Here is a 12,535-nt window from a genome sequence, read left to right as displayed (position 1 = left end):
AAGCATTTGTTGTAAGACAATTATTCAGTTATTGGAATTTCTGTCTTACCGAGTACCGTGTCCGTTCAATTGTGTAATGTAGATTACCAATCCATTGTTTGAATACCTTCCTTTGGTATGAACAAGTTCAGTTGTGAACTATAAATCATTACAACCCTCGTGAGCTATACGCAATTGAACGAGGAATTCCTGGTTCGCCCCCGCTCGGTCAAGCTGGCCCGTATAGGATGACAGGTGCCGCAGCTGCAATCGCGGTTCTACAGACACATGTCCAGCCCTAGGAGCGTGAAAATTATTCATGCAAATTCAACGTTGATTACCTTCGGCGTCAGAGCTTCCATCTAAGTAGTTCATTCAAGGTACAGGTACATTCAATTGTACTTCAATCTTCAACAAAATCCTAGAAGACGAGTTACTGGGTACGGCCTTACTCTAACTTCGTTAACAAAAGTGAATATATTAACCTAATTTTGAGTAAAAATAAATTTAACAAACAAAAAGCTCTCGTGCCCGGTCTGGCCACATAATTATATGCCTTCTGCTGCTGCTCTTCGCTTCGTTCACATGCTCGACCAATTCTCGATGGGTTGCGGAATATAATTTTGCATTATTCGATTGACGGTAGAGAGGCCCACCCATAGGGTACCGTTTGATGCATAATTTGGCCCGATTTCAACTTTGGTGGCTCAACAATAACAACAACAACAACAACAACTGCTGACGACAATAAGTCTAGCAGTACAATGAGAACCAACCCCATGGGAAAGCCCATCTACTCCTCCTCCTTGGCTAGTAGATCGTGCATAATTAACCAATGTTACGCATAGGTGAGCACTTTCGTTCGTCTCTTCGTCGTCGGACCGTGCGGAGTGGCTTACTAGTAGCACAGCCAAACAGACATAACACTCGTTTACTATTCTTCGCACCGATTAAACCGTCATTTCAAATTTGGGCTTAGTTGGGAATGTCTCCGTTTTGGTCAAAGTGGCGCTTTTTGACGAAAGAAGGGGAATATCCCATAAAAAATACTTGCTAATTCGAGGGATACTCCTATTGCTATTTGGTATTTGGGAATGTCGATCATAGCTGGTGCTAGTGTTTAGGCTAAATGTGAGGTGCGATAATTGTTGTTGATTTTTCTTCTAAGGGTTATGTCTGTAAGTCTGTGCTAGTAGTCTGATTTATTGGCGCTTGATCGACCGCAATCAGCTGCCGGCACTAGACTCTACAAATTACTCTCTTTCTGCGTGTTGTGGGTTGGAGGACGGGACCAGCAGCAAAGCAACCACACACAAGCTGGGATACCAACTACTAGAGAGGGTCTTACATCACTGCGAACCGACGAAATGTGGGCTGTCTTCTATGAATTGGATGATTGCTGGCTGGAAGGTTTAATTAGGAGTCGAATTTGGTAACCTCAATCAAAGCTTCCGACGGTAGGTGCGTTGACAGTTGATGAAGTCAATTAATAATTTTATAGACAAAGACTTTCGTAGATTAAAAGAAACTCACTTGAAACTTTTCTTACAATCCGTTGAACAATAGGTTGACCTACCTGAAATAAAAGAAAAGAAAAACAAAATGGTTAGAAACACGAAGGCAAAATTTCAATCAGTAGGCTAGTGTTAAACGCAATCATTCAGTTGTCAAATTACCGCATCAACGTATCAAAATTTCAACAATTCTGCAAAATTCTAAATTCCAAACTTTTACCGAACAAAATGACCGCAAACCGTATCTTTTTGGTGGAACTGATCGTTGACGAACTGCAAATGTTCCCCCGGGAAAAAGAAGCTGACGCCGAACTAGCGGCGGAATCTCCGCTGGCTACCTCATCCGAGGTTCAGGTTCAGGAAGATCGCACCGAATGTCCGGAACGATGCGTTCGCTTCCAACTGGCTAATCTGGCTCGCTGTGAGGTATGCGAGAAAGATTTCGGTTCTCGGCTAGACCTAGAGCACCCAAGCAAACTAGGCGAAAGTTGCATGTTCGTACTGAGCGAAAAAGCCCTAGCCGACGACGAGTTGGAGTTTGAAATCTCGGCCTTAGAGAAGCAAGAGGATGGCGGAAAAATCGTTCTTGGAAAATGGAAACAACCGGCGAACGAAATTTTCTCCAAGTTGGTTAAAAGCTACAATGAAATTAATGGAAAGCAAAGTTCCGAAACGTCAATCCATTCGGCTCGCTCCGAAAACTCCATCGCGAAAAAAACAATCCCAGTTTCGGAAACAATCAAGTCTCTTTATCCGCTACACTCGGACAACGGGGAGGACGTTCAAGGTTGCGTCGTGGTGACGCTGAGGATCTCCTGTTTGGGTTCAAGGATTACCCAAAAGGTAATGTTTGGTGCTAAAACCGAAGAACCCGGAGTTACTTGCTTCAAGTCGACCGATGCCGATGAGCAGGAGCGGTACATGAAATGTGTGGCTTTTGACGATTTAGCCCACCCACATCCGGTGCTGTGCAAGGAGTGTGACAACCGAAGTATCCCCTCTCAGCCTCCAACTCCAGCGGTCTCGGTTACAAGTAAAGAATCGGTATGTGCGCCCTACGATGAGTACACGGCCGAGATGAATGGCAATGCGATTTCGATACGAGTGGAGAAGAATTCCGACATCAAAGTCATGCTGGGCGATGAGCAGGACGGGAAATGTGTGAAAGGTTGCTGGGTAAGTGCTTCACTCGCTTAAACTAAGTCTAGAAAATAATTTTCTATGATTTAAATACTAGACATCGCTAACACTTCCGGAAGGAGTGTACGCCCTACAGGAACGCTACGTCGAACGACAGAAAAACCCTTGCCGTTTGCCGGTAGTTCGCGGCAACCTTAAATACCCCGCCCAACAGTGGTCCGGTGATTTTCTAGTATGCAAGCAAAAACGTCCAATCTGCGCAGAAGATTTCCGAAAACGGCCCGATCCGACCAGATCCATTTGCATGCAAACACGTGACCCGGAAAGCACGGAGGATCCAGCAGCGGCCAACGGTATTGAGATTTGTAGGAAAGGTTGGCACGACCCGAATGTGGATGTGTTCGTGCTAAAGTTGGGTAAAAATAAAACCACCCACGGCGACGGCAGCCCCAATCAGATCGAGCTGGAACTCCGAACACCGAAGGGACCCATGGTGGAGAAACGCCCGAAAGAAACCCGAGGAGTACAGGTGATTGAGGCAGAGTTCGATGACGTCAAGAAGCCACCGGTCAAAGAGGCACCCAAAAAAGCGAAGAAACCTGCCAAGAAGGGCAAAAAGAAGTAACCACGGAAGAACTGTATCTTACCTGTTAAGTGTTTCCTAAACATTTCTAAAGAAATTTATTTTTCAACCCACTTCATTGAAGAAGTGGTGTTCGACATATTTTCAATTCGCTTTTTGGTTTTTGCTTTCTTTGCTTAGGGGTTTGTGTTACTATAATGAGTGAAACAGCAATTGGATGCGACATTGTCTCGTAAGCTGGTTTGAACGCTTCATTAACTCCATTGTTTCGATTGTAGTAAACTCCGCGATTGATGAATGGCGTGCCTTGTAACTGACGCCGTCCTACGGATGGAATGCCGAGCCGGTAATAGCGCCGCTGCTGCCAGGGTTTTTCCTGCGCCAGTTAATATACATTGAATTGAAGGTGCATAGTTTCTTCTGGTTTACAAGTAGTTTATCGAATGCTGTAATTTGTAATATTTTATGCGTCTGGTTGACAGCGAAAGGTTTTAAAGTATGATAGTAACGGTTTGTATGGCATTGATTGGATATTGTCTGCTTTCAAGCGTAATGCGTGTTTGTTCATCTAACTTATTTGAGATGCATTTTAATCGCTGATGTAAACATCTTTTTGAAGTAAGGTTGATCAGTGCGAAATTTAAATTTCTCTAAAAAGAGATATATGAAGAAAACGATAACAAAAACGTTTGGGTTTATATGTAAATGGAATATTGACGTGAGCAAGCTTGTCCATTTATGCTGATGAATTTTGTTTCGACTATAAACTTTAAATGAAACGATAAAAGCTTTGCATACTTCGGAGACAATTTTAATGAGGTTTTTGATGAATTACCACCAAAATGCAACAATTCGAACTTCACCTGTAAATCATGAGAAAAACGAAGCAACAAAAAAATGATTTTAATCACAATTTTGGGTAAAAAACACATTTTGCTACCGGGAAGAAATACTTAAAAAGATTTGAACCATTAACTCGAAGGGCAAACAGAAAAAGTGTCAAACCATGACGAAAACAGCTGCAAAAGTTGGCTTAAGGGAGGAGAGTTAGAATAGAAGAGAAGCGTTTATTATTAAGGATGAGTATTATTATTATCCTCCGAACAACGGGTATGGCGTAAGAAAGAATAAATATTGATGTTCTACAGGGGAGTAATTAGGAATCTGTATTTTTTCCTATCTATATCTATACAATAATCCTTGTTGCAACACCTGGGTGCTCAAAGCATACCACATCAACAAGTTTACAGTTTTATACTGCTTGTAATGTAATATTATTTACGTTTAACTAACTGCCACTACTCGTATAACTGTCTTATTTTATATGGAGTTTCCTATATAAATGGGACTGTTATGGCAGTAAATTTCGTTACAATTTTACCTCATTTTGAAAAGAGCAAATTACTTCTATTTTCTGTGTGATTCAATTCAATTGAAAAATATAAACCGGTTTTTTAGTGAATTATTCAAAGCGATCGGTTTTTTTTATCTATTGTGCATTGTTCAGGCCTTTGTTGTATCCCGCTCTTCATTTTCTCAAGGCGAACTAATTAGAAATGAATTCCTTTTAGTTCTACTATAATTTGACTGACGTGACGAATACGTATTTCGACTACGACTTGCAGCTTTTAGAACTCTAGAACACCATAAACAGTTGCAAAAATAGGTGAACGACAAGAAGGGGAGCGAGTCTGAAATGGAGGGAGCACCTTTAAAGGGGGAGATCAAAACAACGAAAACAAACTTTGTTTCTATTGCATTTGTGTAGTGAAAACAGTTGTTTAAGTGGCAGTGGCGAAAAGTGGTGACGAAGTGACCAGGTGAGGAGCACGAGATGAACTGTTCAGGTAACATTAATGTCTCTTATGAGCAAAAGAAGCTTTCTTTCTTGCATTATGAAAATTTCCGAAATGAAAACAGGTATGAAGCAACTGCAAGCTAAAGGGGGAGACCTCTTACAAGTGGGGAGGTCCAAATGTATATAAAATGAATGGTTGTTTATATGTATGTATGCACCGCCATAACTGCAGAACGCCTGGACAGTTCTTCACCAAACTTGACTTATATGTTGCTTGCCATAAGGGAATCAAAACAGTGGGTGGACAACCCAAGTAGCACACTTTAGGTCCATTAAGTTGAGGCAACTGAAATTAGTCATAATTCGGTTACCACAACTACTTTGTAACAATCGTGCTAGTAGGGAATGGAGTCACTAATAAGGAGGGGAGAGGTCAAAATACGAGAAAAAAGGCCTGCATTATGCGAATTGTCGGATCGATAACAGGTGTTCAAGTGGCAGGGAAACAAGAAGGGAGTCTGAATAGGATGGAGGTGGCGTGACCATTGACGATAAAGGAGGTTCAAATCAGGGTAAAAGCCATTGTTTTCTTCCTTTATACGGATTTGGGTTGGGGAAAAAGGGTTGTTTCTTGCATTATATAAATTTCCGTTACTATAACACATGTACAAGTGGCTGGGAGAGCAAGGAACTCTGAGCAAGATTCGGCATTTGTTAGTTTGTGCATAGACTTCAAGGCGGCATACGATTAGGTTAAGCGAATTGTGTTCGAAGGGCAGGCCTAGACGCATCATTTCATTTCAATAGTACACAATGTCATTTGAGTAGTACATAGGGTCTAGCCTCCCAGCTGGTTTCGGGGAGAGGCCGTTAGAGTCAATAGGATCGGTGCATTGGCCCCGCAACTGTCCTGTACTCTATAACAACTGGCTGCGAAGTCTGTCGAATAGGAATTGGTCAAGTTTTGAAAACGGAGTGGAGCACGTAGGCTTTGCTTCAGCGTCTTCTATGGATTGCGTAGTCAGTTGAGGTTTCGCAATCTGCAACTTCGTACGAAACTATAGCGATCTATAAAATAATCATTCTTCCGGCAGTATGTTCTGCGACTGTGAAACGTGGACGTTGAAAGAATACGACCAACGAGCTCTAGATGATTTTGAATGTAAGATTCTGCGAACAATTCTTGGCAGCAGATGAGAAGCGAATGTATGGCGCAGATGCGTGAGTCACTGGAGGTGTATAAAGATATAAATATTGTTAATCGAGTACACCATGGCAGACTACAGTGCAGTGTTGAAAAATTCATAGCAGCAAAAAACTCAATGAGATTTCAAACACATGAAATTTCAACCTTGATCACAAGCGCGAAACTCACATATGAGTTTCTCTCGCTATTGTACGCGATGTCTCTGTTGCTGCTATGCGATCTGAACCAAATTCAGCTGTGAGCATTTTGCTTAATTTTTCTACAGCTGGCATTTCATACAACGAACCAAAGAGCAAAAGTGAATCTTCCGTCAGAGAAAACATCAGCAGCGAAAAATGCAACACACATTCATGAATTAAGATGGCAAACATATTGACGGAATTTACATTTTTCTTTCGCGGGAATCAACATTTTCTTAATTAGAAAGTAACAAGCCTAATAAGAATTCGATAAACATGTAATTTAAATGTGCGTTTTACTTTAACTTTGCGAATTATTTTGAGATTTATTCCCTTACGCTAACTCACAGCTACGTATCGCACGAGAGAATGCCTATGCTGTTCAAAAAGGAATTTGTATGTGTATGTGCATAGCTCCAGGTAGCAGTTGAAGCAAAGCAGAATGTGATCAAGCGGGAAGAAATATGCTTGAGTTTTGTGCTTCTTGCTATGAAAACAGAAAAACTCACGCGTGATTTTTTCCTGCATAGGATCAAGCTGATATGATTCACAGTTGATTTTGATTTTTGATGTGTTTTGAGATTTTGAGTTTTTACCATCACTGCTACAGTGGGCTGGCCACGTAGCAACTATCGAAAGCAATATTTACCAGAGCACTCTCAGAGGTCGATAACTCCTTGGTAACCTCCGTATCCGCTCTAACCGGACAGTTGTGGTCACCGATATATGATCAATTTCAACCATAAACGTTTCTGAAACTAGAAGTGCCAATCGTGTGCTGCTTGGGTAGTGGACGGCATATCTCACACACTCACATCTCAATTTCAAGGATTTGGGACGAGGAGGAACTACCGAAGGAGTGGATGGAAGGTGTGGTTTGTCCCTTCTACAAAAAGGGCGATCAACTAAATTGCTGTAATTACCGCTACATTACACCGGTCAAGGCCACCTACATGGTCTATCCCCAATAGCAAGAGAATTCATAGAGCAGTACTAAGCGGGCTTTATTGGGGCCCATGTTACTGTGGATTAAATTGTTTCTCTCCGACAAATCCTCCAGAAATGTCGGGAGGACAACGTGCCCAAGCATCATGTTTTCGGTGATTTCAGGGCAGCATACGATACAGTCGAGTGTGAACAGCTATGGTAGATAATGAACGAGTACAGTTTTCCGGACAAACTGATGCGGCTAATCAAAGCCAGTGATGTGATTCGTGCGTGTTTCGGGCCATTCTCGAATTCTTTCGCAACGCGCAGATGGACTGTCCTGTATGTTATTCAATGTCGCTGTTGAAAGTTTGATTCTGCTAGCGGGCATCGAAACTAGAGATATGAGCTTCAGGAAGAGTAACCAATTCCTAGCCTTCGACATCATTACCAGAAACCTTGGGACGGCGGAGGCAATCTACGCCGGACTAAAAACGGATTCTAGGACGATTGGGTTACAAATCAATGCGTCGAAAACCAAATAAATGCTATGACGAGGCTCCAGAGAAAACAACGTTTGCCTCCCACGGACAGTGACTATTGACGGCGATGCACTGGAAGTGGTTGATAAGTTCGTATATTGGGGATCTCTGGTCATCACCGACAATAATACGCGTAAGAAGATTCAATGACGCATTCAAGCTAGAAGTCGTGCCGACTTTTCACTCCGCAAGATGCTTCGATCAAGGAGCATACGTCGCGCACAAGGCTGACGATGTATAAACCGCTAATTAAGCCGGTTGTCCGCTACAGACCTGAGACAGTATCTTTGCCGTATTTGAACGAAATGTGTTGCGGATTATTTTTGAAGGAGCCAGGGCCTTTAATTATCACCGAATTTCAAACAAAACAGAAAATCTTTTTTCTTAGCATACATTGTTTTTCGTGCCTCTGAGTTTCGTATGTACAACTGCACAGTGATTTTCATCATAGTATACAAGTTCAATATATCGTGAAAATAGAACGGGAGAAAGTGATTTTCAAACCCAGAAGGTGATATTCACTTCAGGAAAAAAACAATTTTAAATGCAGTAAATGAAAAGAAAAATCTTATGTCCAACAGCTGAACGCAATAGATGCTAAATAACAACATAAATTTTTTTTATTGATTTTCACTGCTCAAACGTGAATATCAGTTTGTTACAATATCACAGGGCGCTGATATTCTATATTCTCGTGCATGAAGTTCATGCTTGCTGTATATAGTTATTATGTACGTTTGATCAAAGCAAGCAGATTTTCAACGCAAGGTAGACTGATAATCCAGAAGTTTGAACGTTATGCTGATGAATATTAACAGCACTGGAAGGAGCACAAATAGATAGCGGAGAGTGGCGTAGGTGTATGAACCACGAGTGGCAAGCACTACTTGGAGAGATTCCCCTCATTCACCTAGCGAAATCTGGCAGTCCACGGTGGGCCGGCAACGTCGCAAGGATGCCGGATGACTGTGCAGTGAAATCCGTTCTTGATAAGAACCCCATCGGCACCAGGAATAAAGGGGTCCAAGACGAAATCAGGAGAAATATATTCAACTAATGTACCTGTGTTATTATTAGTGCAATAAGCGTGTTCCATGGGTTACTGTGATCGTGTATTCGTTGTACCTGTTAAATACGCGTGTTTTTAATAAGTCACGCATCCATTTGCTATAGCAGAATGAAGTGCTTTGCCACGTTTTTATTTGATTGAGTTAATTTTTAAAAGCTTAGTTGACCAAGCAGATTGAAAATACCAAAAGAAAGTGTTTCAATTGAAAAATAAAAGGTAATGAAGGTGTATCAATTCGAGAAATCAGACGCAGGCTCAGTAAGTATATCGATTAAAGTGAGAAGATTTAAAGGATCAGGAAAAACTATGCTATGATCATACAAAAGTCGAGGTTTTTGTACAAAATGGTGAGCGAGGTAAGGGTTTTGTATCAATTATTCAGTTTCTAATCAGTTTAATGTTTGATTTTTCGCTGTTCATTTTTTCTGATAAAAAATCAAATTGAATAGCATCGATGAATTTATGACATATTGACGAGATCTATCAAAATCCTGAAATGAACATCTTACTAAAAATAAATAAAACTTACATTTTGCAGAATAGATCAATAGGTAATGTTTTGAACAACTACAAAAAGTTGCACTGCATTCCAATAGGGTGAATTGCTGTGAGATCCACCCTTAAGCAGCCTTACAATATTAGCTTTCCGACAATCGTACTAGTGTCATCGACTTTGTATCTTCCTCATAACTATTCATTGACTTGTTTACAATTGAAACCGGCAAATTGTGCACCGTATAGTACCTACACCGTTATGATAGTACTGTATTAGATCACCCCATAAATAGTAGTCACCAGCTAAACATGATTGATTGACAGATGATGCGATTGCGATCGATTCGCTTAGGGCTGTCCCGCGGAGAAAAGCGCAAAAGGCTGCTAGTTACTGTCTGTCAGGACCCTAATTGATGACGGTGAAGGTAGGTGTGAAAAAATCGGTGGGAGGTACTCGCGGACACCTTGCAACGCCTAATGTCGGTTACAATGTTCGCTGACTGACTGTCACTCGATAAGGCTGCTCGCTCCGGCAAAGTGTGAAATGAGTTGTTAAAATGGCATACAAACATAACGTTCATACATGTGCTCTCAACGCGAGCTGGTCAGCTCCTCGGTTTAGGGCAAATGACAATGCACTTTACAGCGACTGCCGCAGAGATTAATGGCACATTAATGGGGTTAATGGCATGATTGCGGATTAGTATGATGGCCTGCGAAGAGTTTTTGCCAAGTCTGGTGACATAACACTTTTACGCTACCATCGGTTTGATATATGCAGCAAATGATTGCTCGTTTGGGCTGTCAACTACTGCGAATGAGTAGGTTCAGCATTGTTGTTGGTTTTAATTTGCGCTTCCTTGCTGGATTTGATTACACTGGGGTAGCTGACGGATTAATTTAATTGCATAATTAGATTGTGTATCATAAATCAACTGTTTCATGGGACCTAATTTAGTGTAATAATCACTTCAGCGTAAATGAGACACGCATTTCAAAACCCTTCCAAATGAAATGAAATCACTAAAATTAATAAAAATAAACATCAATTTAGGCCTTTCGCAAATTCAATAAACACTGTGTGCCTACGGGCAGTCACACGATCTAAGCTAATAAAGCCATCAACTCTAATTGGAACAAACAATCGGTTTCCTCTTGCAGTAATTTTCCTCTGCTGCCACTGAGATTGGTTTTCATCGCGCACTTTGCACAATAAAAGATGAACCTTCAACGGTTTCACGCTTGCTCGGCCCGTGTTATTATGGTTCCAAACTTCAATTGACCCTCCTCTAATTGGTGGGCCACCTTCAAACCGTCATCTCTGATGTTTCGGCAATTTTTTTTTCGAAAGCATGCTCTTGAATTTCAAGCACTGCTCTCGGGCCGGAAAAATATTGATTCAGCTAACTAACCGATACCAATCAAATGTTGGTCAACGCAACACTCTGTGCTCCTTCACACGTGCGTTCGCGTGCGTCATTGCGTATTTCCTTGAAAAGCCTTGCTTTTGAAGTTTCCGTTTTCCTTCGTGCCGAATGTTCATTCTGTTTACAATGAACGATCAACCGCTCGCTCGAGTAATTTCCTCACGCCTTCATAGAGACAATTCCCGGCCGAAACGGCACCACGGAACAATTCTCACGTGTTCTTGCTCAACAACTGTTTAAATCTTTCAATCCACCACCGGCATTCTAGCAGTACAACCACACACATAAATACGCTGCTACCTACCGCATATTATCACATTCATTGATAATCGGTGAGATTTACTAAAAACGCGGTGCTTAATGGAAGAAAAAATATCAACATTCCAATAAAACCTTGCATGTGACCCCAGCCAGCCAGCGCCAGTGCGTTGTTGATTCTGTATGCTACACAACTTCCACCAGCTACATGCTCTTGAGAAAAATGTTAAACGATCTGAGAACGGCCGCGGTGGCGTTGATCTGCTTGCAACAGCTAATGCGACTGCGTCCACGCAGCAGTGAGCTTTAATTGCATCTGTTTGCGCCTATACCACAGCATCTATCATCGCCGGGGAAGGGGGCTAGTGGGTAAGATAAACGACCCACCCGATCAAAATAATGACGCTGAAACCGATTTCGGTTGTGTACACCAGTGGACTGCGAATAAATAAATCCCGTTTATTATTCGCAGAAAGTCCTTGATTGCTGGTGCTAACTACACAAATGCCCTCGCTTGTTACCGGGTGCATCAATCGAACTGCAACGAACTTTACACTGCTGCCCAACTTCTGAACCATTGGAAGCTCTGTAGGCAAATAAGCCAAATAAGGCAAGCCAAATAAGGCAAATGCTGAAATCGATGCCTGAGGTTAAAAGGTTATATTTGCGAAGCAATGATTAAATGGTGCCACAACATAATGACAGATCAAAGTTTAATAAGATTCATCAACTCATGTGCCTACGTAATATTATTATTGTGGTGCTCTTACGTAGGCAAAATAATTGCTCCTCGTCGAATAACTTTCTTTGATATGTAATCTTTTTTTCTGACTTCCTGATTTTTCTCCGTAATTGTTCTTCTTTTTAAACCTTTTCGTATGGGCCAGTTTCTGAACTAAAACAGCACTATACGTGATTTACCGGCAATCGATCACCGTAACCGGTATTGCTGGAAATTAACACGGTAGGTTATTGCTTCTATATGCGATTAAAACATAACCATTACCACGTTGCTGGTGAAAACTATTTCAATTTAGGTTTTACTACTATGTATGTATAGATAATTTACAACCAATTGTCATAAATGAACCCAAATTAGTATTTTGCTCGGAACATTCCTTTAGTATGGAGGAGGGACTAAATTAGTATCCACCAGATGTACCAATGACATCATTGCGCTCCATCCATGGCATGTCAAATGTGGTGAAAGACTAGCCATTATTAGCTGAATGAGACACAGCAATAGAAACCTCCGACCTAAAAGTGTGAGTTCACTTTTTATACCTGTTTAGTAATCTGCAAACCATCGTCCCCTGTTTTATTTGTGTGTTTTAATGGATCTCTTTTTTATGTCAAAAACAACCTATTTCCCAGAAATTCTATTAGCAATGTAATTCCCTTTTGTGTCTGTTTTCAC

General features: G+C 41.3%; 1 protein-coding gene across 1 annotated transcript; it reads left to right on the top strand.

Annotated features, from left to right (window-relative positions):
- The first annotated feature begins 1,721 nt into the window (after positions 1-1,721).
- On the top strand, positions 1,722-3,258 carry LOC128735119 (uncharacterized). The gene is made up of 2 exons (XM_053829613.1): positions 1,722-2,669; positions 2,731-3,258. Exons 1-2 carry the CDS (start codon positions 1,722-1,724, stop codon positions 3,256-3,258), a joined length of 1,476 nt encoding a protein of 491 aa, XP_053685588.1.
- Positions 3,259-12,535: the final 9,277 nt, after the last annotated feature.

The sequence above is a fragment of the Sabethes cyaneus genome, chromosome 2, assembly GCF_943734655.1.
Source record: "Sabethes cyaneus chromosome 2, idSabCyanKW18_F2, whole genome shotgun sequence".
NCBI classification, from domain to species: Eukaryota; Metazoa; Arthropoda; class Insecta; order Diptera; family Culicidae; genus Sabethes; species Sabethes cyaneus.
Note: the sequence above shows the minus strand (reverse complement) of the source record. Positions and strands in the feature narration are given on the sequence as shown.